This window comes from Carassius carassius, chromosome 3, assembly GCF_963082965.1.
Source record: "Carassius carassius chromosome 3, fCarCar2.1, whole genome shotgun sequence".
NCBI classification, from domain to species: domain Eukaryota; kingdom Metazoa; phylum Chordata; class Actinopteri; order Cypriniformes; family Cyprinidae; genus Carassius; species Carassius carassius.
The window spans coordinates 27,039,808-27,065,402 of NC_081757.1; the positions used below are offsets into that span (position 1 = coordinate 27,039,808).

A 25,595-nucleotide genomic window follows, 5' to 3' on the forward strand; every position below is an offset into this window, starting at 1 on the left:
GTGTCAGGCACCGCCTCTCTGTGGCGACCGTCCTTCTCTGGCTTTCAGAACCTCACTGTGAGTGTATTGGGCAATCGGGGAGCTGTCCATGTCTCTCCCATAGGTGGATCTCGAACACGAGATGATGAAAGAGAACAATAGGTTACTGTCGTAACCCCGGTTATCTGAAACATCGAGTGGAGAGATCCAACAGCTTTGCCCCGCTTGCCACACGAGAAGCGAATATACTTACTGGAGAATAGCAGCGCTGCAGCCATTATTATACCCCTAGGTAAGGGGCAGGGCCTTACCTGGCATTGGCTGCGCACTTCTGTCTGTCTAGCCAGACTTGGTGCAATTCGATGCTTCTGCAGAGGTCAGGTACGGATGCCCTTCCCATAGGTGGATCTCTCCACTCGATGTTAGAGAACAGGGGTTACGACAGTAACCTATTGATTTCCCCATACGTAATGTTTCGTTCCCTCCTCTCAGGGAACTAAGGTTACGTGAGTAACCGGAGACGATACTGTGGCAAAAATACCCTTGTATGAGTTTTTGTCTCATATTTATATTAGGCCTATATGATAAGCAAGATCACACGAGTGCTGTTTTTGTCACAAAGAACAAGTGCAAAGTGATTTTATACAACAGTTTGGTAAATAAGAAGTTAATAATGTGTTATATTTTAAACACAATATTGTGTTTTTGTTCAGTTTTGCCAGTGAAAATATTACCTAAAAGCCACAGCAGAACAGTTGTGTCTGTGAGCAGCAGGGCTGGTTTCTGAATGAATCCGCGGTTCGAACGAATCGTGTGAACCAATGATTCAAAGAGTCGTTCACGAAGAGAGCCGTTTGTTTCATTCCTGAGTGAATCAGCCGTTTGAACGAATCGACTCAAAGACATTTACAGCCACCTGCTGGTAGTTTTAGTTTCTTCTTTAGAGTGTCGTTTCACTTATTAAACATAAATAAAAAACAGGAATAGTTTACCAAAAATAAATAAATAAATACATTGTCGTCATTTTCCGACCCTCATGCTGTTTCAAACCTGAAAGACTTTCTTTTGCACAACATAAAATAAGTTATTTTGAAGAATGTCAGTAACTAAGCCGTTTTGGTCACCAGTAACTTTCTTTGCATGAACAAAAAAATACTGAAATGTTTCTCAAATTATCTTCTTTTATGTTCAATACTTTATGTTAGACTGTTGTCGCCTAAACATTTTAACACAGTAATACCTTTAAATTATCCTTTGGGGGTAGTTTCCGATTATTTAGATTAATTGATTGCAGCACCCTGTGACTATACTTAATTTACATAAACCCAATCATATTAAAATGGTCTACTCATTAAATCTTATTTTTTTAGCATGATTTTCTGTTTCTTCAACAACATATAGGCTACAAGTTTCAATGTTACATTCATTCTGACAAATCTAAAACTACAAGAAGTAGCAAAGTAAGTCCTTTTCCATTTATTTACTTTTTTATTTATTGCTTTGAGTTTGAGCTCTTTCTTGAAAATATAAAGTTCACAACTTGTTTTGATATGAATGAATGTATTTTTATTTTATTGCAATTTTTTGTATGTGTGTGATAGTTGTGGAAAATTGTCATTTACTCACCCTTGTGCCAAATGAAAACTGATTGCATTTCTTTCTTCTGTAGAGCACTTTAAAAAATAAAAATTGTTTTCAAAAATTTCTGCAGACATTCACTGTAACTGTGTTAGTCAGAATCACTTAAACTTTTTGTTAACGTTCTTTGAAAATAACTTTTTGAAACAACCTATTGGCATAAACGGGTCTTCCCATCACTGTAGCACTACTGTTTAGTGAACTACACAGAATGATCCCACAAGAGGGTGCTCTTCACCAAATCAAGCTCTAAAGAGAAACATTGACTTAATTGTCTCCTGGACAAAGGCAGAGTTTTTTTGTGTGAATCGCCATTATATTAAATAGCAGGACTCTATTGAATGTTATAAAAGTTTATTACTGATTAAGACAAATTCATGGGATTTCTACAACACTTTTAATCTGAATATGAGAAATGACTTTCAATGCAGGATCCTATCCAGATAAAGTACACAACAATACACTAAACACAATCTAAAAAAAAAATAAATAATTAAGGACGAATTTGATCATTCCTAAATACAGTATACAAAGTAACTGCTCAACTTGTTCGTGATCCTATGAAAACCATCACTTGAAAAGGCAGACGTGGGAATAAGCTCAAGTTGGATACTGTCATGTCTCAGCTTTGTGATCATCTGTAGAGTCCAAACAGATACCACAAATGTGGACAGACGGACTTCAAAACAATCTTAAGTACAGAAGAACATTCACATTGCTGCCATTGCAACCCAATTCCAATCTAGAGGGCGCTTCTTTTCAAACATTACACAAGTATAGAAATATTGTACTCAAATGGCATAAGATTTTACAGTCATGTTTTAGCACAGTATGCTTTCATTTAATTTTGGAGTCAGAAAAAGATCTCCTATTAATGTTTTTTGTTGTTGTTGTTTTTTAATGAGGGAGAGCGAGTCTTGCGATGCTTTAAGAGATCCTCTGTTCTGTTCGTGCCGGGTTGCAGTTAACCTTCCATCTCCACTTGGGAGTTCTCAGTGCCGTCATCCTCAAGGACCTTGGATGGAGTGAGAGGTTCCAGTTGCGAGTCGGTGTTCATAGACTCTATTCCATCAGTTTTGCAAAGAAAATCAGTGGGAGTTACGCCAGCTTCATCTGTGAGGGCAGAAAGGGGGCTGACGGGTGAGTGAGAGGGAAGGCTCTTCGGGGATTCCTCTACAGACAAATCATTGGTTTCAGCCTCCGCGGTGTCATCCTTCACCTCGTCTGGTACACATTCGTCAGCTCCAAGAACCTCTGACCCATCCTCCATCATGTTTTCCTTGTTTGGTATTGCTTGTACATCACTGATCTGAATGGGTTCGGTTTCATCTCTAGCCTCAGTATCAGGTTTAATGAGAAGGAGCTGCTTGGAGTTAGCGTGGTTCTCTATTGACCTGGATTATGAGGCGTAACAACAAGAGAAAAGCAAATAAAAACTTGAGTAGAGTGACAAACAATGCTCCCTTAAGATCATAAGCTGTAAAATCACCTGACTGATACACAAGTTTCAGTTTTAGATTTTTAGTTACAATGAAAAGGAAAAAGACTGAAGATGTCCAAGTTTATAGTGATTATGTTTAGAATTGATTCTTTATGGGGGGTTTTCAATAAGAAAGCAACAGAACAAATAATAATACAAATATCCTCCCACTTGCCTTTCACAGCAACTCATGAGCTTTTCTTTGTGGTCCACATTAATATGTTCTTCAGCCTTAATTAATGCAAAAACTACTGTTTTAATTTAAGCAAGGCCTCCCGAATACCACTTAATAGGAGTCCCAATTAGACTAATGAAAAAAAAACAGATCGTTTTTTTTATAATAAATTATATTTCCAAACAATTCATAGGCCAGAGGGTCTGTATTCACCCCCCCCCCCCCCCCCCGTTTCATCAGAAAGGGTAATTTGTCTCAATCAGGCAAGCTACACTTCCCAGTCTATTTTTACTACTCTCCTCTCTTCACAGCTCTAACCTCTACATTTAACAAAAATACAAATAAGCATATGGTGACATTGTACACCAATACATCATGCGTTTAATAATGAGAGCAAACCAGAAAGTAGAGAGCAACACCACCGACTTTTTAAAACAGACACAAGCATTCACAATTAACCACAAATGGATTTTTAAATGGCAAGAAAACCCAAACCCTTTCATTCAACTTAATTTCATGCAATAAACAACTGCAAACTAATAAATAGCTAAAAATAATAAACAACTTTCATACCTGTTCATTTGCGATCCTCCATTTTTAACTTAAAAGAAATAAACATTTTATGCAAGTGAGAAAATCTAACATCACGAAGAGAAAAATATTTTTGCAATGAGTTGGTTGGGCATCATACCTGGCTCCATGATGACCTGGCAGGAGTGGTTTGACCTGTTGAGCAAATGCTCGGTCATCTGGTCAGCGCCAGTAGCGTCTGCCAGAAAGTCACACTTGAGACACACAAGCGTTAGACTCCTTAAACAAAACAGAAAAGAAAAATAACTTTCACAGTTCACAGTTAACCATCACATACTAACTAAATCCAAACTTACCGCAAACCACGTGGAGTCTTCCTCACCTTCCCAAACCGTACTTTAGAAGATTTGCCATGAAACCTGCAGATGAACACAACACCAACTATAGACTGTACTTAATTTGAAATTGTTTGTTCATTCATTCAAGTTTTCCCCTTACCTGATCATATGTTGTCTGAAGGCTTTCTGGCAATTCGATCTGAACTTGCATATATTGCATCTAAGCAATAAAGGATAATGAGCATAAGGGTCCATAACCTCTGAGAGACACTCAACACACTTATTTCCTCCACTGGGAAGCCTGTGAAAAATAAACACGTTAATATAAAACAACAGGCTGTGACTCTTAACTTCTAATACAACACAATGCAACAGCTGAATCCTAAAGTATATTTGGATGTTACTGTAAGCTATGTATGCATGGGGTGAATTTTATTAGGAGCAATATGTTACTGTACAGACAAAGCCAGATTTCTTCTAATAACGCATACTCTGTATACTCAGCTCACACATGCACACTTAATTATTTTGCACAAATTGTTAAAGGCTGCAACAATTCGTCGACGACTATGAAGATATGCTGATTAGAATGGAATGCGTCAACATGTCACACCTTTAGCCACGCACACTGTGCGAGCCTGTGCTTATCCACGTTTTTCTGTCATGTTTAACAAAAAAAAAGACTCTAGAGCAGAAGGTAAAGGCTAGTATGGCAACATCACTTCATAGAGTTGCGTTCATAGAGCAATATAGCCAATTCACAACCGCATTCAAAGCTGTGCTGAATGAACAGAACAGCACGGGACATCAAGTTGCCAATATAATCATCATGACGAGTTTAATTCACCCATAGAGATGGAAAAGTCAAGTCACCTTTATTTATATAGCGCTTTAAACAAAATACATTGCGTCAAAGCAACTGAACAACATTCATTAGGAAAACAGTGTGTCAATAATGCAAAATGATAGTTAAAGGCAGTTCATCATTGAATTCAGTGATGTCATCTCTGTTCAGTTAAATAGTGTCTGTGCATTTATTTGCAATCAAGTCAACGATATCGCTGTAGATGAAGTGACCCCAACTAAGCAAGCCAGAGGCGACAGCGGCAAGGAACCGAAACTCCAGTGACAGAATGAATAAAAAAACCTGGGGAGAAACCAGGCTCAGTTGGGGGGCCAGTTCTCCTCTGACCAGACGAAACCAGTAGTTCAATTCCAGGCTGCAGCAAAGTCAGATTGTGCACAGTGACCCTCTGATCTGGATACAGACTGGATCTGGTGGCTACGGTGACCTCAGAATAAGAGAGAAACAGACAAATATTAGCGTAGATGCCATTCTTCTAATGATGTAGCAAGTACATAGGGTGTTATGTGAAGTGTTCCCGGTTCCGGTTTACCTAATCAGAAGGAGAAAGATGTTCATCTTAAGATCCACCAGAGCTGCCGTCAGTGCCGTTGGCACAGGCACGATCACGCGATCTCTGAGACAAGCGCACCAAATGCGCTCCCTGTACTCGCTAACAAAGCATTAAAAGGGCTCAAATGATGCTGCTAAAAGGAACATTATTTTGTGTATTTGGTGTAATGAAATGTTTATGCGGTTTAAGTAAAAAAAATAAAAATAAAAAAATAAACATTATTTTCGACACTGTACATAATTGTTTCTCCTCTATGCCCTGCCTTTCTGAAATGCGTAGATTTTCACAAAGCTCGTCGTTCTGAAGCGAGGTGTGCGCTGATTTCCCAGCGAGCCAATGCGTTGTGATTGGCCGAATACCTCAAACACGTGACGGAAATGTTACGCCTATAAATCCATGTCCTGCCAGAGCGACGAGACAAACATTAAACCCCATTATAAACATGATATAAACATGTTTCTAGTCGTGTCCTTTTTTGGGAGGCCAAACAAAGTAGTTTCGTTTTCTCAATGAAACAGGGCCACACACCGCAGCCTTGAGTGAGTGAAGGTCGGAGGCCTAGACGGAGCGGAGGCCGGCTTGAGTGAGCAGAGGGTTGGCTGCCTTGAGAACGGCGCAGCCGGCGGATTCTACGAAGGAGCTTGCGGCAACCACATGTGACAACCCCGGGCTGGACTCCACTTTGGTCATGGTGAAAGCCAATCCAGCGATCCACAGTTCAAAGTTGATGTATTTCCTCAGCGACCAGCACAGATCAGCTCCAGTCATGAAGCAGATATCATCCTCTTTTGAAAGGCCAAACAAAAGTAGTTTTGCTTTCACAACCAAGCACTCAGCATGACAACGGCAGCAACAATACTACAAATAGAATAAAAGGTAAGCTTCTTTCCTTGCGTGAACATCTGAGCGGCGTTATGCAAATCTTCCCACATACTGAAGTAGAGATGTGGGGGCGTTAGAACGAGCCGTTTTAGGAGGGTGTGGACGAGTCTTAACTTTTATAAAGAATATCTCATTGAATTTGAGACCTCAGTGTTTGCAACATTACAGATCTTCTTTATGCACCAAGAGCTTGTGACACTCCAAAGAGAAAGGAAAAATTGAAATCGCATCGTATAACCCCTTTAAAGTCATTGTTAGTTGTTTAAGTGTGTGATGGATCGGACAAGCCTCGACTGGGTTCATTTATTTAAAAACGGGCTGTCAACTCTCTGTGATCAAACCTCCCGGTGTAATGACACCATTTTTGATTCTGTGCTCTAGTGTCCTGAATGCAGTTGTGACTTCAGCCGTTTATTCATACAGATATGTATACAAGCAGATGTTTTATCTGTCTATAAGTCTCTCACCTCCTGTAAGTAAGTCCCAAACAGTAACTGTGAATGCAGCCATAATGTGCATTTCTATTGATTGTATTTTTTCACTTCCCTTTCTTTCTTGCTATTCTTTTTCTTTCTTTTTTTTTAGATTCTCTTTCTTGTTATTTTTTCTTGCTTCCTTGCTTTCTTTTTTATTTCTTATTATTTTAATTTTTCTCTCTTTTCTTGTTATTTCTTTATGTATTATTCTTTTCTTTGTTGTTGTAATTATTTATTTTTTGTAAAGTATTAATTATGAGAAAATTTTTAAGATTAATAGAAGTTACTGTTATTATTTATTGATAGTCTAACTAAAGAATTCATCAACTGATCAGAAAATAATAAATAGATTAATCGAAAAATAATCGACATTAGTCGGCAATAAAAATAATAATTAGCTGCACCCCTAAATAAGTTGCCCTGGACCACTGCTTCACATTCAAAAAAGAAACGGAAGACACTGAAGAACAATAACAACAAACTACTGGACACGGCAGCAACAACTAGACTCCAGATGAGCACTTGTGTGTGTTCAGTTGTACACGTGCGCTAAGAGTTCGCATCTAAACTGAAGTATACTTTGGGCTTAAGAATCCTCACCTCAAACTTCTAAGCTCATTGTTTTGGTTGCTTCGGTTCCAGCTGAATTGGTTTGTGGTCTTTGCCTTTCCTCCATTTACGTTTGGTTTGGTTGTGTTTGCTGCTATTCTAACAGGTTGTTTGGTCATTTCAGGACTTGTGGGTATGATGTAGGCTTTGCTTGAAGTTTCAGAACCCATTTGCGCACCAGAAACTGAGGCCCGAATCGTCACCTAAAATGGCATAAATAATGCTATTGAAAAGTTTAATCTCAAATAATTTGTGATTATATTTTCTATATAGTTAATATAACTACAAGCAGACCTTGGTTCCTGGAGGCAATCCTTCAAGTTTTCTAGGCTTCCTATAGGTTCGATGGAAGTGTGTCTTGTGTTCCACTTTTTCCTTATAGGTGAGGAAATTTAGTCGGCACTTTCCACACCTTTGAATCCCTTTTTTCTAGAAAAAATAAAATAAAATAATAAGTTACATTGACCAATTAAATTGTGCATTTCATTTAGACGTTTATTAATATAATTGCAAAAAAAAAAATATTTAATAATACTGGAATACGCCACGAACTTGGCAGTCTCTTATCCGCATCATTCCACCGGCACATGCACTATTTTTTTAGTTACAAATCTTGCTGTTGGCCGATATGACTCGTGGTTAATCTGGTTTGCTGTTGCCAGGGAGAAGCCCATAAGGAGTAACCAGGGAAGGTGAATAGAGTAAGCCGCCACTGTCAGCCTGTTATATATTGCACCAAGGTGTTCGGCAGACAACCAAATCAATCCAACCTTAGAGTGAGAACCAATGGGGCAGCACACAAATGAGTTGCACATTATGCTGACTTCAGATCAGTAAAGTCTCAAGCTCCAAATCCACAGACAAAGAGACAGATGATGTCTTATCCAAGAACATGTCAAAAAGACTCATGTACACAGTATTTGGTTTAAATTAGTAAGCAAGAAGTAGGAAATAAATCAATTTCCAAATGGAAACACACACAAGGTAATACACTCACTTGATGTCTCATGTAGTGCTGCATGTACATATGGCCACTGCGAAGGACTTTTAGGCAAAAGGGACAGAGCAGGTCTTTAGTGTTTTCATGAACTCTGCGGAAATGGTTATCCACATCAGAGAAGAAGGAGGACCTGTAGTTGCAAACCTTTGAGAGTGCAAAAACAAAGTGAGAACCAAGCATTTGAAATACAAATTACATAGAGCAGCAATGAAATTTTACCTGACAGGCATAGGGCATCTCTCCAGGTTTGTGGTTGTCCCTCATGTGCTCCAGAAGCACTTGCTCCGTCTCAAAAGCCAATTCACATATTTTACAGTTGGCTGGGAAAGAAAAGATAACGATACACTCAAAATATACCCAAACCATCAACTTATTCTCCTATGGGGAAATACTCTCATTCCAATTACAAAATCACCGTTTTTACATAACCTCAAATCCTGTAGGAAACTTCCTACTTTAGTTAGAAAAATCTAAATTATGATTTGATGGGCCACTTTTGCAAGGTAAGGCCTGTTCACACAAAATGTTAATACTGGGAGAATAGCCATATCAAAATTATAACAATGACAAAGTAATGATATTGTTGGAATCACTTTCAGAACCATTTTTTTTTATCTGATGTAGAATCATTAACAATGACAGCCAATGAGAATCCACTTTAAAAGGCTTTATAATTTAAAGCAGAAGATGACAAACTTATAACAAACGGGTACTTTAAAATAAATGTGCTTTTTCCAAACGGACCAGATAAGACCTGAATTCTTTTAAACTATCCCGGATGCGAAATTGCGCGTTCGTGTTATGTAGTGACTTACTGGAGGACTCGAAGGGACTGTGGGCACTCTCTATGTGACACTGCAGTTGAAAAGGAGTTGAATACTGCCGGTAACAATGTTGACATGTAGTGTGACTCTCCCAGCTCTCGCTGTTCTGCTTCTCCAACTCCAGGTGATGTTTCATGTGGTTCATGAACCTGATTGAGAGGAAAACGAACAGAGGGATGAGGAGGAGCAAAGGATGGCATTACTACAACTAGCTGATTTTCAGCTCTAGTCTTTATTTACATAGTGGTGGAAGGATCAAAAGGGCCACATCTAATAATAATAATGAGTTTAAATTATACAGTGCTTTGCTTTTTATTTGAATGTGTGAGACGATATAGAGCCCAAACAAGTGCAAAACTCCAGGACCCCATGTGGGTGTTACTGTTAACAGCTCCAGTGACCAACTCAATGCTAAATTGACCTTTTCGGTTATGACTACTTCTGACATGTTTAAAATTATCACTCACAAACTTGTGGCATTGGCAATGACCCTGAAATTTTACTCAGAAAAATGCTGCTTGTCTTAGATGGTGACGGTGTCTATGTGTCTATGACGGTGTCTAAGGGATCTCTCAGTAAATGACTCATAAAATAAAAAAAATATGTTCTCACTGAAGCTTCAGCAAGCCCTGAAAGGACTGATAAACAATCACATACATTAACAGAGTCAAGAAACTCAATGAAATGAAACCCAGTGAACACACAATGTTTAAGTTCACGCAGAACTCATGCACCTATTTTGGCAAGTTTCATGTGACAGATGATTGGAGAGAAGTGTCAGAGTCCTGAAGACTGTCACCTCTGATCTATTCTGTGTGTGTGGAGATTTATGCAAAAAACAGTCAGTAGGTGTGACACTCACAACCAAAAAGTCAGCTTGTGGTGAGAGCGAGAAGGCATTGGGTACACCTGCAACATGCAACATTAATGATACTCTTTAAGGTAAATGCCCTGCTCCACAAACAGTTGCCGTCTTGGGAGAACTCAGTCTGACACAAGCGGGACCGCCGTTGACAAAGGTGTGACAACTAAACAGGAAAGCCTTTGATGTGCGAGGAAGTGAATGTCAAACAGATGTACAACATTCAAACAGGTAAACCACAACAATGTGTATGTTCTCTCAGGAGTGGATTTCCTTTTGCTTTTCAAAAGGCACCTAAAAATAAACATAACATCCTTTGAGAATCATGCCGTTTCAGATGTTGCAACGAAGTGCACATCCTATTTTTTGAAATGGGTCATACTCCAGCTTTGTCTATACATTACACTGGATTTACAAATGAGCAGTACATGAACTATCAACTCCTCATAAACCGTAATTCATCAAACACGTCTGAAGGGAAGGGAAAATGCCAAAGTTAAAGTAGCTAATGTTCAGTGTCCTTTAGGAATAAAAAATAAAACTCTTGCGCAGTTAAATATAATTAGCCAAATTACAAACACACGCCATTAAAAGTCACCTTTGAACAGTGCAAGGCCTGTGCGTGTGTACTCAAGGAGTGTTTGAGCTCCCAAGGGTTTTCAAGAGATAAATTAGCAAATTTTCTACTTAAAGTTCATGTTCTAACTGTGCATAATAGCCATTATAATACCAGCAATTATACTGTGCTGCTTCTTTGTTTAATGATGTGATGAACAGGCTGCCTCTATCCTCTCTGCCTCCTGCCATTGGTGCCCTGACGTTGAGCAGCCAAATTTTCAGTCAGCACGTTCTGCAACCTCAGCTCCCCTAATAGGGATTTTTATGCGGCTGAACTGTGACCCCCGCCGCCAGAACTTGGGGTGCACTGCAAACGTACCTCCCCATTAAAAGGAGCTTACTGAGGCTTTTCTCACGCCGTGGATGAGTAAAGTTATTTAATCACAGGAACAGTTCTTATAGCAGCCAAACTACCCTCCATTATTCATCTGGGGCCCCGAGAGGGAACGCGGGTCTGATAATGTCATCCATCTGAGGGGGATCCAGTGATGGGGTCTCTCTTTCCATAACTATTGCTCTCTCCATCTCTGGGCTCCTGTAGCTAATGGCTCTCATGAGCAATGTTCCATCTAAACCGCATGCGTGATGTTGCTCCCTCACAGACCAAAACAATTATACAAAGTAGCAGACTTAAATGACTGGGGCTGTTTGAATCGTTTTCATTCTTGACAAACTACGTATATTGCAGCTACCCTGACTAAGGTCTACAGAGCTTCAACCACCTCTGCACCTGGCTGATTAAAGATGGTAGTTCAAAAAAAGTGTAAGCTAATAGGTTTTTCTTTAGAACTAACACTCAAAAAAGTACCTGATATTGTTCTTGAGCATTTTTAAACAGCTGTTGCACTTGAAGGTGATGTTAGACTTGAATTTGGGAATCAGAGACGGATCCCCTTCACATTTCCCGTAGTAGAAGTCTGAAACCAGCATGATGAGTTTGCCTTTGTCAGACTCGTAGAGTTTCGGTTCATTGGCTTGTTTGTCAGGTTTCGATGTTGAGGGGAACACGGAGTCTAATAATTCAGGGCAGCACAGCTGAAGAAGAGAAAAAAAGCATCACATCTCAATAATGCTGAGGAATCAAAGTATATCTGTCTCTACATCAGGAGGTGGCAGCATTTTTAAAACGAAGTGCCATTTTTAATTTTGGTTATGCTCAAACAAACAAACCTAGATATTGTGTTTACTGTATAGGTGATGTACTCTATGTATATACGTTGTCAATGTTTATATGTTAATACAACCCGAATTCCGGAAAAGTTGGGACGTTTTTTCAATTTTAATAAAATGAAAACTAAAGGAATTTCAAATCACATGAGCCAATATTTTATTCACAATAGAACATAGATAACGTAGCAAATGTTTAAACTGAGAAATTTTACACTTTTATCCACTTAATTAGCTCATTTAAAATTTAATGCCTACTACAGGTCTCAAAAAAGTTGGCACGGGGGCAACAAATGGCTAAAAAAGCAAGCAGTTTTGAAAAGATTCAGCTGGGAGAACATCTAGTGATTAATTAAGTTAATTGATATCAGGTCTGTAACATGATTAGCTATAAAAGCTTTGTCTTAGAGAAGCAGAGTCTCTCAGAAGTAAAGATGGGCAGAGGCTCTCCAATCTGTGAAAGACTGCGTAAAAAAATTGTGGAAAACTTTAAAAACAATGTTCCTCAACGTCCAATTGCAAAGGCTTTGCAAATCTCATCATCTACAGTGCATAACATCATCAAAAGATTCAGAGAAACTGGAGAAATCTCTGTGCGTAAGGGACAAGGCCGGAGACCTTTATTGGATGCCCGTGGTCTTCGGGCTCTCAGACGACACTGCATCACTCATCGGCATGATTGTGTCAATGACATTACTAAATGGGCCCAGGAATACTTTCAGAAACCACTGTCGGTAAACACAATCCGCCGTGCCATCAGCAGATGCCAACTAAAGCTCTATCATGCAAAAAGGAAGCCATATGTGAACATGGTCCAGAAGCGCCGTCGTGTCCTGTGGGCCAAGGCTCATTTAAAATGGACTATTTCAAAGTGGAAACACACGCACAGTGTTTTATGGTCAGACGAGTCCAAATTTGACATTCTTGTTGGAAATCACGGACGCCGTGTCCTCCGGACTAAAGAGGAGGGAGACCTTCCAGCATGTTATCAGCGTTCAGTTCAAAAGCCAGCATCTCTGATGGTATGGGGGTGCATAAGTGCATACGGTATGGGCAGCTTGCATGTTTTGGAAGGCTCTGTGAATGCTGAAAGGTATATAAAGGTTTTAGAGCAACATATGCTTCCCTCCAAACAACGTCTATTTCAGGGAAGGCCTTGTTTATTTCAGCAGGACAATGCAAAACCACATACTGCAGCTATAACAACAGCATGGCTTCGTCGTAGAAGAGTCCGGGTGCTAACCTGGCCTGCCTGCAGTCCAGATCTTTCACCTATAGAGAACATTTGGCGCATCATTAAACGAAAAATACGTCAAAGACGACCACGAACTCTTCAGCAGCTGGAAATCTATATAAGGCAAAAATGGGACCAAATTCCAACAGCAAAACTCCAGCAACTCATAGCCTCAATGCCCAGACGTCTTCAAACTGTTTTGAAAAGAAAAGGAGATGCTACACCATGGTAAACATGCCCCGTCCCAACTATTTTGAGACCTGTAGCAGAAATCAAAATTGAAATGAGCTCATTTTGTGCATAAAATTGTAAACTTTCTCAGTTTAAACATTTGCTATGTTATCTATGTTCTATTGTGAATAAAATATTGGCTCATGTGATTTGAAAGTCTTTTAGTTTTCATTTTATTAAAATTTAAAAAACGTCCCAACTTTTCCGGAATTCGGGTTGTAAATGCCTAAATTAAATCTGTTCATCATAAAGTGATCATTCAGTGACCACTCATTGGAAGACAAGGATTAGACTGCTCAATTTTGTACAAATTACTTTTACAATGTCTTTAAAGACTTTTTGTAGTATGAAAATTTTGGTTGTATCCATTCAACAGACGGAATGTGGGAAAAATGATGGGAATATTTTAAAAAGCTATTTATTTATGGTGCAAAGATTTATGCAAGTTTTAGGAGTTAAGAAAAACATGAGGCTGAATAACTGCTAGCAGAATTCAAATTTTTGGCTAAATTATCCCTTTAAGAAAACGTCTTAAAAGAAGACATTTCATTTAATCAGTGAATTATTCCATGAGCTACAAAAATGCAGTTACATATAGTAAAAAAAGCAGCCCAAACTACATAACCAGAGAGTGCATGATTGGCACTGCTGTTTACTTGGTTCAGTGTTTGTCTTCACACACAGCTCATTACTACATAAAACAGGCTGAAGGACAATGAAGATGATGACGCTCTACAGATGTAATAACCATTAAGGTTAACATTGAGATTTAACGCTGCCTGAATGCAGGCAATAATGCTGTTGCTAACACAAGAAACTAAAAAAAGTAAAACATACCAACCTTCATATGATTTTTTAAAGGCTGAAAGCCAAACACATTCTGACACCTGGGACATTTCTTTTTGAAGGGGAAATCATTATCTCCAGCTGTCAAAGGAGGGAAAAAAAGATTAAAAGATGAACAGAGATTGCAGCTTCTAGAAATTCTACAATACATATTGAACAAAACCCTACCCATGTCAAGCTTACCTCCTTTGAACCCACTGTTGTTTGTATCATTTATCATTGTGCCATTATCTGAGGATCATAAAAAGAAACATCCAATCAAGTCTTCATCTTCAAAGAAAAAAAACTTTTTTTAAAGTTTTCACAAACACAACCTTCACACCTTTCAGAAAAGCGAGTGAGAGGGGCTTTGGGATTTCAGTGTATTTTTGCAATTAATTTTTTTAATTATTATTGTAGATTAGTATATGGACAACAAATACATCCAGTTTTGTTGCTGTTATGTCTAATTGCAGTTGCTCAATCATCCAAACATTATGGTGGGTGGGTGGCAACCAGGATAGTGGGTGGGGGGTAATTTTAAAAACATTGGTTGGAATCCTTTCACTTCATTAAATAACACTAAACTAGAAAACAGGTCTACTGATAAAAGTAATGGATACACTGTTACAGCTTAACCATCCACACACAGACTTACCTTTGCTGTTCATAGTTTGTGGGGATAAAGTTTTTTGTTTAGCTAGTGTTGCTGGAACGATTGCTGTAGTGTTTTGAGATCCTGGAGTAGTGTGGGACTGAGCATAAAGGTTAGCTGGGGATTGTACATTGGACAATGTCACCACATTGTTCTGGATATGCTGCACTTGAGGCCTGTGAATGACCCCTGGCTTTGGTGTGACACTGACTTGCGGCAATATCTGCTGACCAGCTGCTTGAGAAACAAACACAAAATAATGAAGAACTCATACTTATTATAGACGGTTTCAACGGCAACAACATAAACAAACGTTACTGTGCATGCACGCTTTTGTGGACCTAACTTAACTTCTGGTAGACTTCTAAATAGAATCAATAACAACAGCCAAGTCCCTCTAGAGTAGATATTTTTTGATAACAAACAAAATATGTTTGCCGCGTGGATCAGGCGGACTTAATGAAAATGCTAATTCATTCTTTGCCAGCAGGAGATGTTTTAAAGCATAGACAAAGCGCGAGAAATAGAGGTTTCCCCAGTAAACAAAGCAGAGCTGGTACGCTCAAACGCTGCTTTATCAGACATATAACATGCAAGTCTTCCTTCAGAAATACAGCGATATAAAAACACCTGTGCCTCGTTTTGATATTTAAACATATAAATGTATGGAGTTATTATTATTAAACGTGCATTACGTAACGTTACTCATGTTTATTCAAAGAAGGCTTTTTGAAAATCGATCAGTTTTAAAATTGTGGCGAGTCTCCAAAAATAAATAAATGTATGGGAAACACATCCCGCAGCACAACCACCTGACCCCAATTTCAGTCTACTCATCACCTTGACTTTAACTGCGTTTGTAGAAGGCACTGCAGTCAGACCGATATACACAACATAGACCGGAAGTTAACTTAGGTCCAGGCGCGTGCGCCCGATGAAACCGTCTATACACCACCACTATTATTTTTTTAAGAAATCATTACTTAAGGACACAATAAACAAATCAAAAAAGGGACTGCAAAAATATTTGTTATTTTACCAAAAAAAAAAAAAAAAAAAAAATTGTACTTCAGATAAATGCTGCTCATCAAAAATCATGAAAAATATATCATGATTTCCACAAAAATTAAACAGTGCTGTTTTCAAATATGATGATAGTAATAAGAAATGTTTCTTGAGCAGCAAATTAGACTATTTGAATGACTTCTGCGAGAACATGTGACCTTGAAGACTGGCGAAATGTCTGCTGAAAATTCAGCTTTGCCATCACAAAAATACAGTACATTTTAAAATATATTTCAATACAAAAAGTTATTTTATAATACAATAATCTTGCTGTTTTGACTATTTTATAAATAAAAGTCTTCAAAAACATTTAAAAATCTTACCAATCATAAACAAAACTACACATTTATACCTGGCACAACTGTGAGAGTGGTTCCTAGTGGATACTGTGACCCCAAAGAGCTGATGAACGAGGTGCCGCTGGTGAGATTCTGTGGCGATGCAACAATGTAACCCTGGTGAAATGATAAAGGAAAAACAAAAGTATTGTCATTGTGAATTATGTTTTTTTGTAAAATGTTTCTAAAATATGACAAGAATATGACAAGAACTTAAACTGTGAAGTTAAACTGTGTCAGAACAAATTCGTCTTGATAATGTCATAACTTTGATAGAAATGTATGTAATGGATTACAATTAACCAAAACTACAGACAACTGTTATTATGACAATATTTACACAACTATCAATACTTTGTTGACCAAGCAATGCTTCATTTTGTTCAGACTGTGGTGTGAAAAGGTTGCATTAGCAATTCAGGGGGAAAAAAACAAACAATACATGGTGCTTTATAAGGTGCTGAATAATTTTAGGTCCCAATTATATTATAATATATATAGACAGATAGATAGATATAAAATTTTTAGCAATTTCACTAGTAGTTCACTGTTGGTATAATATGTTACAGTTCGCTTAATTTTGCTATACTCACTTACATAAATGTATTACAGTGTCCTGTACCTACTAGTAAAATATATATATCAAGAATTATATCTGGTGTCTGAATAATTTTTGGTTTGGCTGTGCATTAATTCTAGTTAAAACTACAAAGTAATTCAGCCAAGAGCAGGGAGTAATTTTCTGTCTTTCATTTTCTTGGATTAACATTACAGCAGCCAGTAGCTAAATTAGGCGCGGTCACTAGGCGCAAGACGAACGCATCCAATATAATACACATCACATTTTTTTCCCCTCAACTGTTTACTTTCACTAAAGAAATAACTGACAGATATTTCGAGCATACTTTCAAAGACGGATATTTTGACATATTTTGTATGTATTTGTTGGCACAAGAGCAAAAAGAAGCAAATTCGGTGTTCAAGCATTTTGAGACGCCTTTCTCTGCGTGAGCCCTGAACACCACAACACCACGGGGGCTGAATTGGGCCCTTTCAGATTTTTTTGTTTGTTAAATGTGTGATTTGTATTCGTTCGTTCAGGTGCATGAGGGACTTTGAGGAGAACTTCGCAGAAGAGAGCTCGGTTCAGTGTCGCTGTCCGTGATACGCGTCTCTCTCTCTGCGTGCGCACTGAAGACAGTGCGCGAGGAACCAGCTACTCTGTTCAGCTTTTCCGCGTCTTGTGTTTGGATGCTTTAATGTTTAAATCGACAAGCGGTAAGGCTTAAAAACACGTGAATCAACTGAGGCAAAAAGGCGAAAAATGTTGTTGGCGTCGCTGATAGCCTATCAACCACGGAACTCTACACAGTTTACTTCTACGTCATTGCTATGAACTCCGACTCACTCAGGGTCTTTTTTACCACATTATTTTTAAACTAGGCTAGATGAAGTTAAAACATGGAGACACAAATATTAAGCATAAAATAGAAACTCATTATATATTGAGGTGGTGATGAAAAATTTACTACCAAGTCAAATTGCGTTTGTTACCTTTTACTACCTTTCAAGGGCCTTAATTTTGGTAAATTCTTTTTACTACCTTTTACTACCGTGCGAACACCCTGTTAATGCATGTTTATGACTATTGTAAAATCAGCTGTAAATTCCAACACGTACGTGATTTCACATAGAGCAGTGGTTACTACACAGAGCCGTTGTTTACTGACAAGCGGTGCAAATCCATGTTCATTAACAGCATGGATTTGTGCAGCTTGTCAGTTAACAACGGCTCTGTGTAGCAACCACTGCTCTATGTGAAATCATGCACGCGATGGACCGCCGATTAGAGAACCGGCTTTACTGACAAGATGCTCATTAATTATTGGCTGATATTTATCGTGCACCCCTAGTAAAATGTAACCCGAGTGGGAAGAAGCCATTGGATACTATTTGTAGAAAGCATCTTTATTAGGGCTGTGACGGTGGCTGATTTTTACCACCGCGGTAGTCATGGACCAACAACCGCCGGTGGCGCGGTGTTTGAAAAAAAAAATAATAATTATATATATTAGTGTCAAAATTTGCTCGATAACCAAGGCGATAATTTTTTTTCCAGTTTAACTTATTCTTATTATTTTACGTAGGGGCGGGGATGGCCACCCACTCACAACTGCTGCTTCTGTCACTTTTTCTCATGACAAGAAGTGAATTTATTCAGTCGCAGACTCGCAGAATGACTGAACAGGAAACGTTTCAGACACGCGCTCCACTTCACTTTATTATCAGGTGCAAGTTAAGCGAGCGCGGACGGTCCTGTGCTCAAAGGCGGTGCACGCTTCCTTTGTGCGTATCCTTTCATATCAAACTGTGAAATAAACTATGTGCAAGCAGTGTCGTGGTCAGTTAATTCATGGAATTACCAAAAAAGGTGATTAAAGCTGACTTAAACTGTGCATGCATGTGATATATTTTATATATATTATATACAGGATATATTTATATGCACGTCTAGAAATCAGCCCAGCACTGTCTCACTCATCTAACACATCCTATTTAACTTGTCAGTTAGTGTTTATTTGAGCACTTCTGTCAGTGAACGCTGCCTGCAAAACACTAAAATAAATATCAAAGAAATAATGTTTATTTAGGCTACAAGAAAGTAGCCTAAATAAGAAAGTTAAATACACCCTAACGGACGCGAGCGACGCAACACGAGAAAATGCTCATTATAATCAGTGATGCTACACTGGATGCAGCACAACACGACATGATAAATCCCCGTCCGGTCTGTGATGTAGGCTACTGACACAGAGTTCAAATGTCCTGTATAGACACTAGACAGACTAAACCTGTCGCAACGCGGTTGTTGCGTCTGGTTTACTTTTCCGCCACCAAGCAAGCTCAGTAACTCCTCATCTGCACGTGCTCTCTTTGAAATAGGAATCGTTGCCATATTTCTTGTTACCATCTTTTATTTATCGCCGTCTCGTTTGTATTTGGCCAGTTTGGAGAAAGCCTCACCAAACCTTACCAGCCAGCATTTGCGATCACGAGAACTTGTGTAAACGCTGATGGGTGACATGAATGCAGATGACTCCAGATCGGTGAGGTGGTATTTGCTTTCCCAACAAGATCCATCGCCCAACACTAAATTAATTTGTTGAATGTATAAACTGTATTTTCCCGCGCTCATATCTGCCAATCTAAAGGAAACGCTGTGTTTGAGGTAATTTGTTAATTACCATAGACTTAGAATTTGCAACTATTACAGTTATTACACTTATATACAAAACTTTGTATTATGTTTGTGACGTCACGTGCACTACCGCCGGTGGCAGTAGACAACCGCGGTAGCAACCGACCACCGTGGTGACGCGGTTGTCACGGCAACCGTCACAGCCCTAATCTTTATAATATTTCTCAGCATTTGTTGAGCACTGATTTAACCTCAGAAAGTCGAAGAAAAGTCAAGCTACCTGATTGTTAATAAAGATGGGTTGAGGGGCTGTTTGAGGTCCTAGAGTTGTGTTAATAGGGATGAGGATGGGATTTCCTCCTGACTGGGCAGCACCTCTGACCATTATTGTAGGACCTGTAGCAACACTAGCTGGGTTCGACGGAGCTTGCGGAGGCTTTTGAGATGATGCCAACATTGTGGGTTTTTGAACCGGGACATTTTGCTGGTTCTGTTGGTTAACAGCACCTGAAGATCACAAGAAACAATGAGCAAACAATATTAATACAAGACCAGAAGAGAAGTGGCAGTATGCCCCAAAAGAAAAGTGTCATACCTTGTCTTGTGTTGGCCGCAGGCTTGGAGCTACAGATTTCACCGACAAATATTGGTTCATCATCGTCATCATCATCATCAAGATCTATCAGATTGACTTCTGGAATGGTCTTCTGCCACGGCTCCAACTCCTCCTCTTCACACTCCATAAACAGCTCAGACATCTAAAAGAAAACCAAAGATATCAGTACAAGGCCATGTGTTTAATGAAATTTATTTAGGGATGCATCAATCTGATACTCTGGATTTGTATCGGCTCTGATAATGGCATTTTCTGCAGATTGGGTATCGGTCAGACGAGACCAATCCAAATCCGATATTGTGCATGTACTATTTGGTATTATTGTTGAGCCACACTGAAGGCACAAAAACATTATAAAATACCAAAACGTTTTCGTGCAAGTGTTTTGAAGATGTTCCATAGTTTCATGTGAGGTACAGATTAATATTCAAGTCATTAAATTCAAGTTCACATAAACTCTTTCACTGCGGCTGTCTTTCATCCTCCAATCAGCAATCAAACTGAATGTCGCGTTCAGTTACTACAGTCAAAACCTTGAAACTTTCTTCAAGAGCGCAGAGTAACTAAGGTTTAAAACTTTTCAAAGAAAAGGCTCATTAAACTAACGCACAGATGTAAATAATACACTATGTATTAGTGATGTGGCGTTCGTGAACGAATCGTTTTTTTTGAACGAATCTTTTAGGTGAACGAATCATTCTCGTTCACGCAATCCACTGACTCATATTTCTCGTTCACTGTTCAAGTTCCTCCCTCCACAGCAGCGCGGCGCTATAAGCAGCGCATGCGCAGCTCGATGAACCGGGTAACTGAACCATTTCATCCTGTCAAAGAATTACTCAACCTCGAGCCAATAGCCTTCAAGTATGAGATGTGACAGAGCATGTGATTTGTTGAATGTAGTGAATGAATATGCCCTTCAATGAACTGGTTACATATGAGTCTGAACGAGATCTAGAGATCTTATCGTTCGTGAACGAAATTACTGATCTGATACCCATGTCATTCGTGAACGAGTTGAATGATTTAGTATATCTCGTTCGTGAATGAAATGACTGAACTGGCACACATGTCGTTCGTGAATGAGTTGAATGAACGGATACGTCGTTCGTGAATGAAATGACTGATCTGATACCCATGTCATTCGTGAACGAGTTGAATGATTTAGTATATCTCGTTCGTGAATGAAATGACTGAACTGGCACACATGTATATTTATATATACATTTATATACTTGTTTTTTTACAACAATACAAAGAGCAATGTGTAAAATTTTACCAGATTTTAGACTTATTCACTGTTATTTGTAAATAAATATTTCACTAGATTTTATAAAAAAAAATTGTGCACCCGTGATTTTTCTAGAATCTAGAGTATATTTTGCTGCTGAATTATCCACTAACCTAGTTTATAATAGTATTTTTGTCATAGATTATGATTATATATTTTTTCATTTGTTATTTTTCATTAAAATGAAGTTGTGTTTATGTAGTAGATTGTGGTTAAACAAAAGAGTGATGATCAGGTCAACACAGGGAACTATAGAAAATCTACATTGATTTTAATAAAACCTGTGCTGGTATCGGATTGGATCGGTATCGGCAGATACTCAGAACTTTCGGTATCGGATCGGTTCTGAAAAAATGGTATCGTCGCATCCCTAGAAATTATACCAACAATCCACAAATTAATCATAATATGGGTTTAGACAAACCAGCACAATCACACCTCAATAAATAAAAGCTAGCTAGAGATTGAGACTCCAGCAAAACTAAGGTGCTACAGATCAATGTAATGCCACAAAACAAGTTATGTGTTAGAACCAAATTATCTTTGCGTCCTACAACGAAATATATATCCAGACAAATTATCGTTAAGATTAAAAGACCAACTATTGTGATGCAAAACCTGTGATCCACCTCTAGCAGCCATGAGACTGTTCCTGCAGACACAGACCGGCTAACATGCTAACTCAATTTCCCACCAATCACTCCTAGTTCATACTTAGAATCAAAATGCAGTCATTAAAGTAGTGCATAAACGCTAATAAATCAGAAGCATCCATACAGTCATTAAAGTAGTGCATAAATGCTAATAAATCAGAAGCATTCATACAGCGACATGGATCTAGAACATCATTTCGAGATCCGTTAGAAATCGGCTCTGTCTGGATGCTAACATGCTAAAATGCAAGAAAACTAGCAAGCGGCTGCCGAGAGAAACGACAAAGCACACAAGAAATCTCCATTGGTTTTGATATAGTGAACACATAAGCAAACATTTCGGATTTAAAAAGCGAAACTCGGTTTTACCTTTTAAAATCTCGGCTTATTTACAAACAACATCAGTGTTGATTCAGACACGCTCACCGCGGAATAAAGCGCGGAGGCTCATGGGAAATCAGAGGGGCTTTTGTTGAGACAAAAACCTCACGTCTCTCACAGAAGAACCAATACTTTCTTTGTTTTTAACACTTAAAAAAATCCCAGCTTTGGACAACATTCACATACATCACGTAAAGTAATTGCGTACAGAGAAGAAAATAAACGAATCATAACAAAAACATTATGAGTCAGACAATAAACACTAGATCGAAACAAAGACAAACGCCGTCCACGGAAAAATAAAAGAACAGAGTAGAGTTTAAGACTTGAAGACTTGCATCGTGGTTCTTCATATTACAGTAAAATTACAACAAAAATGTCAAACATTTAAATAATCTAATGGATTGTTAACATAAAACAACAAATAACATTTGAATAACATCAGAAAAGTATGAGTAATAGTTGAAGTAATCCAATGGTGATATGATAAACTAAATCATAGTAATATTAAAATCACTTGTGTTATTAGTTCAGGTCGCTTCTGTTTATTTTGACCAACAGGTGGCACTATGAGTATTGTGATAGGTTTGAGATGCATGCAATTTGTAAATAATGAATGTCAACATCACCAACATCTCGTTATTTCACTCAGAAAGTTTGGAGGGAAGGAGTTTTAAGAGTGTTTTTTATTTTTAATGGCTTATGTTTTGCTATTTTGGTTTAATGATGTTAAACTGTTCAGTCCTTTGTTCGGTAAAGGCAATTGTTTTGTGGTGTTCATTTTCCAGTCTTTTGAATTGGTGAATGTTTGAATGAACATTTAATGACATACATGTTCCACCTGTTCTTGTTCTTTATGAAGTATTTCTATAGTTTTACCGAATATCACTATTTCAGATATCAATGAATATAAAAGTTAAACATATTGTAATTTATACATACACCACCCTATCATAACTAAATGTCAAGATCAACTCATTATCAATTTGCTTTGAGTTTTAGAGTACTATGGAATATGTTAAGCTGCTTTTAATTCTATGGCAAACTTTCTATAGTAGTAGTGCAGTTAAGAACCCTTAATTATTGACAACCCCAGACACATATGTAAACAATAGTATTAAATGGTTATGGGTTCTTTTTAAACAGACTAAACAACTATTATGCAGCTTATTTATTGCTTTCTTCCTCTATGCAAGTTTCATTTGCACTAAAGTTAGGGAATGATACTGGTCTTCTGACTCTGGTAAAGGATTGGCAGAGCCCACTTAATCCCGTCACACAGTTTTGACAAAGACATAGTAAAATAGCAATGTATAAAAAAATATATGTTTTAATACACATAGGATTCAAAGATTCAGCCATTACAGTTATGAAAAAACGTAGCAAATTAATTTAGCTTAATATGTAAATGTGTTTTTTAAAGCATACATTTTATTAATCTCACGAGTCAAAAAAATGAACAATAGCAACAACAGCAACAATTCCTAATTATTTTAAGCATAATAGTTTTTACTTTTTACTATTTTTCATAATTCATTATATCATATAAACCTATATGCATACATCACTATTATTTCATGTTGTTGCACTGTAGCCTGTTCTTGATGTTTCAGTGGTTGCTTTGGCACATAAAAAAAAAAAAATCCAGCTCTAAGGATGAAGGAAGGAAGGAAGGAAGACGATCAAAGTTGTTTGGTCTACTTATATAAGGTTTGAAAGGAAGAATAGCAATATAGCATAGTTTTGAGAGAATGTGCACTTTATACGGTCTCCAGAGCATTTATGCTATTGCACTTGTTCCAGCAGAACACTTAATGCAGCTAAAATTATGTATTCCATTATTTAAATATGCTCAGTTTGTCCCGATACTAATAATACACATACCCAACGAAGCCCACATTTACGTGGAGGGAGTTGAGTTGGGAGGTAAACCAAACTGACTTTAGGAGGTGCTCCAGTGGTCCTTTACCCCCCTAGCAAGGTTGTGTGTCAGGCTTTATGATTCGCCACACATGATATTCCTCCGCGCCGCTGAAGAACAGTCAAGTCTACGCGCTGGCGGAAGAACACGATTTCAGACGTCATCGTCGTGCTTCGGTTATCGCCAAGCAAAAAATGTCTGCCTAAGGGAAACTCACAAGTTACATAGTGGATATTTGCAATATACAGTCGCAATACAAACCGATTTCATTATCTTTCCGACGCGAAACAAGGACACCTACGCCGTCACTGGTACACCCGATCGCCCTAGTTGGATTTTTGACAACGAAACAGGTAAAATAATGCACAGAGTTTGTGAGAGGTCTCGGACAGGGTGAAAGAAGTTGGGATAGAAGAGAAGACGGGAGCCGATGTGGAGCGGAAGGTGTCGGCATTTCGCTTTAACATTTCAGCTTGACACCTCGCTGTTCATTCTCCACGTTAAAATGTGTCATTCAGTGCTATTGGCCGGTTTTCGCTTAATCGTTTCATGCTCGCACCATTATAATGAATAGGTTAACTGGCAATTAGCGAACAACAACAATAGCAGCGTTTTTTTTTGTAAGTATCAATTCTCCTGTAATGCAACAACAAAAGTGTGTAGCGGCTGATGTTTTGACAGCGCGTGAGCGTTCATTGTACGCTCGTGACTTTTGATTCACTGATGAATCAAACACATGCAGTTGAAAAATGATGCTGCGGGTCCATGTGTGTCTGTGACACCGTCGAGCACAGGGTCTTTCTCAACATGTCCACGTGTGGTCATACCAAAAAGCCGATTAGACCTGCTCTCTAACGTTATAATAAAAACCTGTTTCCATTGTGTCACCTCATGGCATGCGATTGCTGTTGTTTACGAAAAGAAATCCCGTAACCTCGTCTGAAACTGTCAGTAATGCGAGGCTGGGGAGGGGAGATTTGTATTTATTTATTTCTATTTAATGGATAACACAGGTTTCGATCAAGGACAAACAGGTCCTCCGATAGCCCGCAAGGTTTTAGAAGAGCGCAAAGTTATTTCTGCTGAAGGACTGGAGATGGGGATGTTTCGCAAATGTCAAACGGCGGATGTTCGCTGATCTCATTTGCATAAGCTGTGCTGGCTAGCATGAAGCTTCAGCGCACATCAG

General features: G+C 38.4%; 2 protein-coding genes across 4 annotated transcripts in view; one reads left to right on the plus strand and one right to left on the minus strand.

The window, feature by feature from the left end:
- Positions 1–1,954: 1,954 nt before the first annotated feature.
- Positions 1,955–22,613, minus strand: LOC132124185 (zinc finger protein 280D-like). 3 transcript variants are annotated; one of them, XM_059535097.1, is made up of 19 exons: positions 22,474–22,613; positions 20,140–20,302; positions 19,825–20,051; positions 16,360–16,462; positions 14,946–15,179; positions 14,492–14,539; positions 14,304–14,389; positions 11,639–11,865; positions 9,342–9,499; positions 8,746–8,846; positions 8,524–8,670; positions 7,821–7,955; positions 7,518–7,729; positions 4,302–4,442; positions 4,160–4,222; positions 3,964–4,082; positions 3,846–3,873; positions 2,837–3,011; positions 2,470–2,730 (listed from the first exon to the last, which is right to left on the minus strand). In XM_059535097.1, exons 2-19 carry the CDS (start codon positions 20,300–20,302, stop codon positions 2,716–2,718), a joined length of 2,382 nt encoding a protein of 793 aa, XP_059391080.1. In that variant the 5' UTR covers positions 22,474–22,613; the 3' UTR covers positions 2,470–2,715. The 3 variants fall into 3 exon arrangements, with proteins under 3 accessions (XP_059391072.1, XP_059391063.1, XP_059391080.1); XM_059535089.1 differs by having other exon boundaries at positions 1,955–3,011; positions 14,946–15,176; XM_059535080.1 differs by having other exon boundaries at positions 1,955–3,011.
- A 1,944-nt stretch (positions 22,614–24,557) lies between these two features.
- Positions 24,558–25,595, plus strand: part of tcf12 (transcription factor 12) — a 112,922-nt gene continuing 111,884 nt past the window's right edge. Inside the window, exon 1 of the mRNA XM_059535121.1 lies at positions 24,558–24,759. The gene's annotated coding sequence lies outside the window, so the exon portion shown is untranslated. The remainder of the gene's footprint in view (positions 24,760–25,595) is intronic.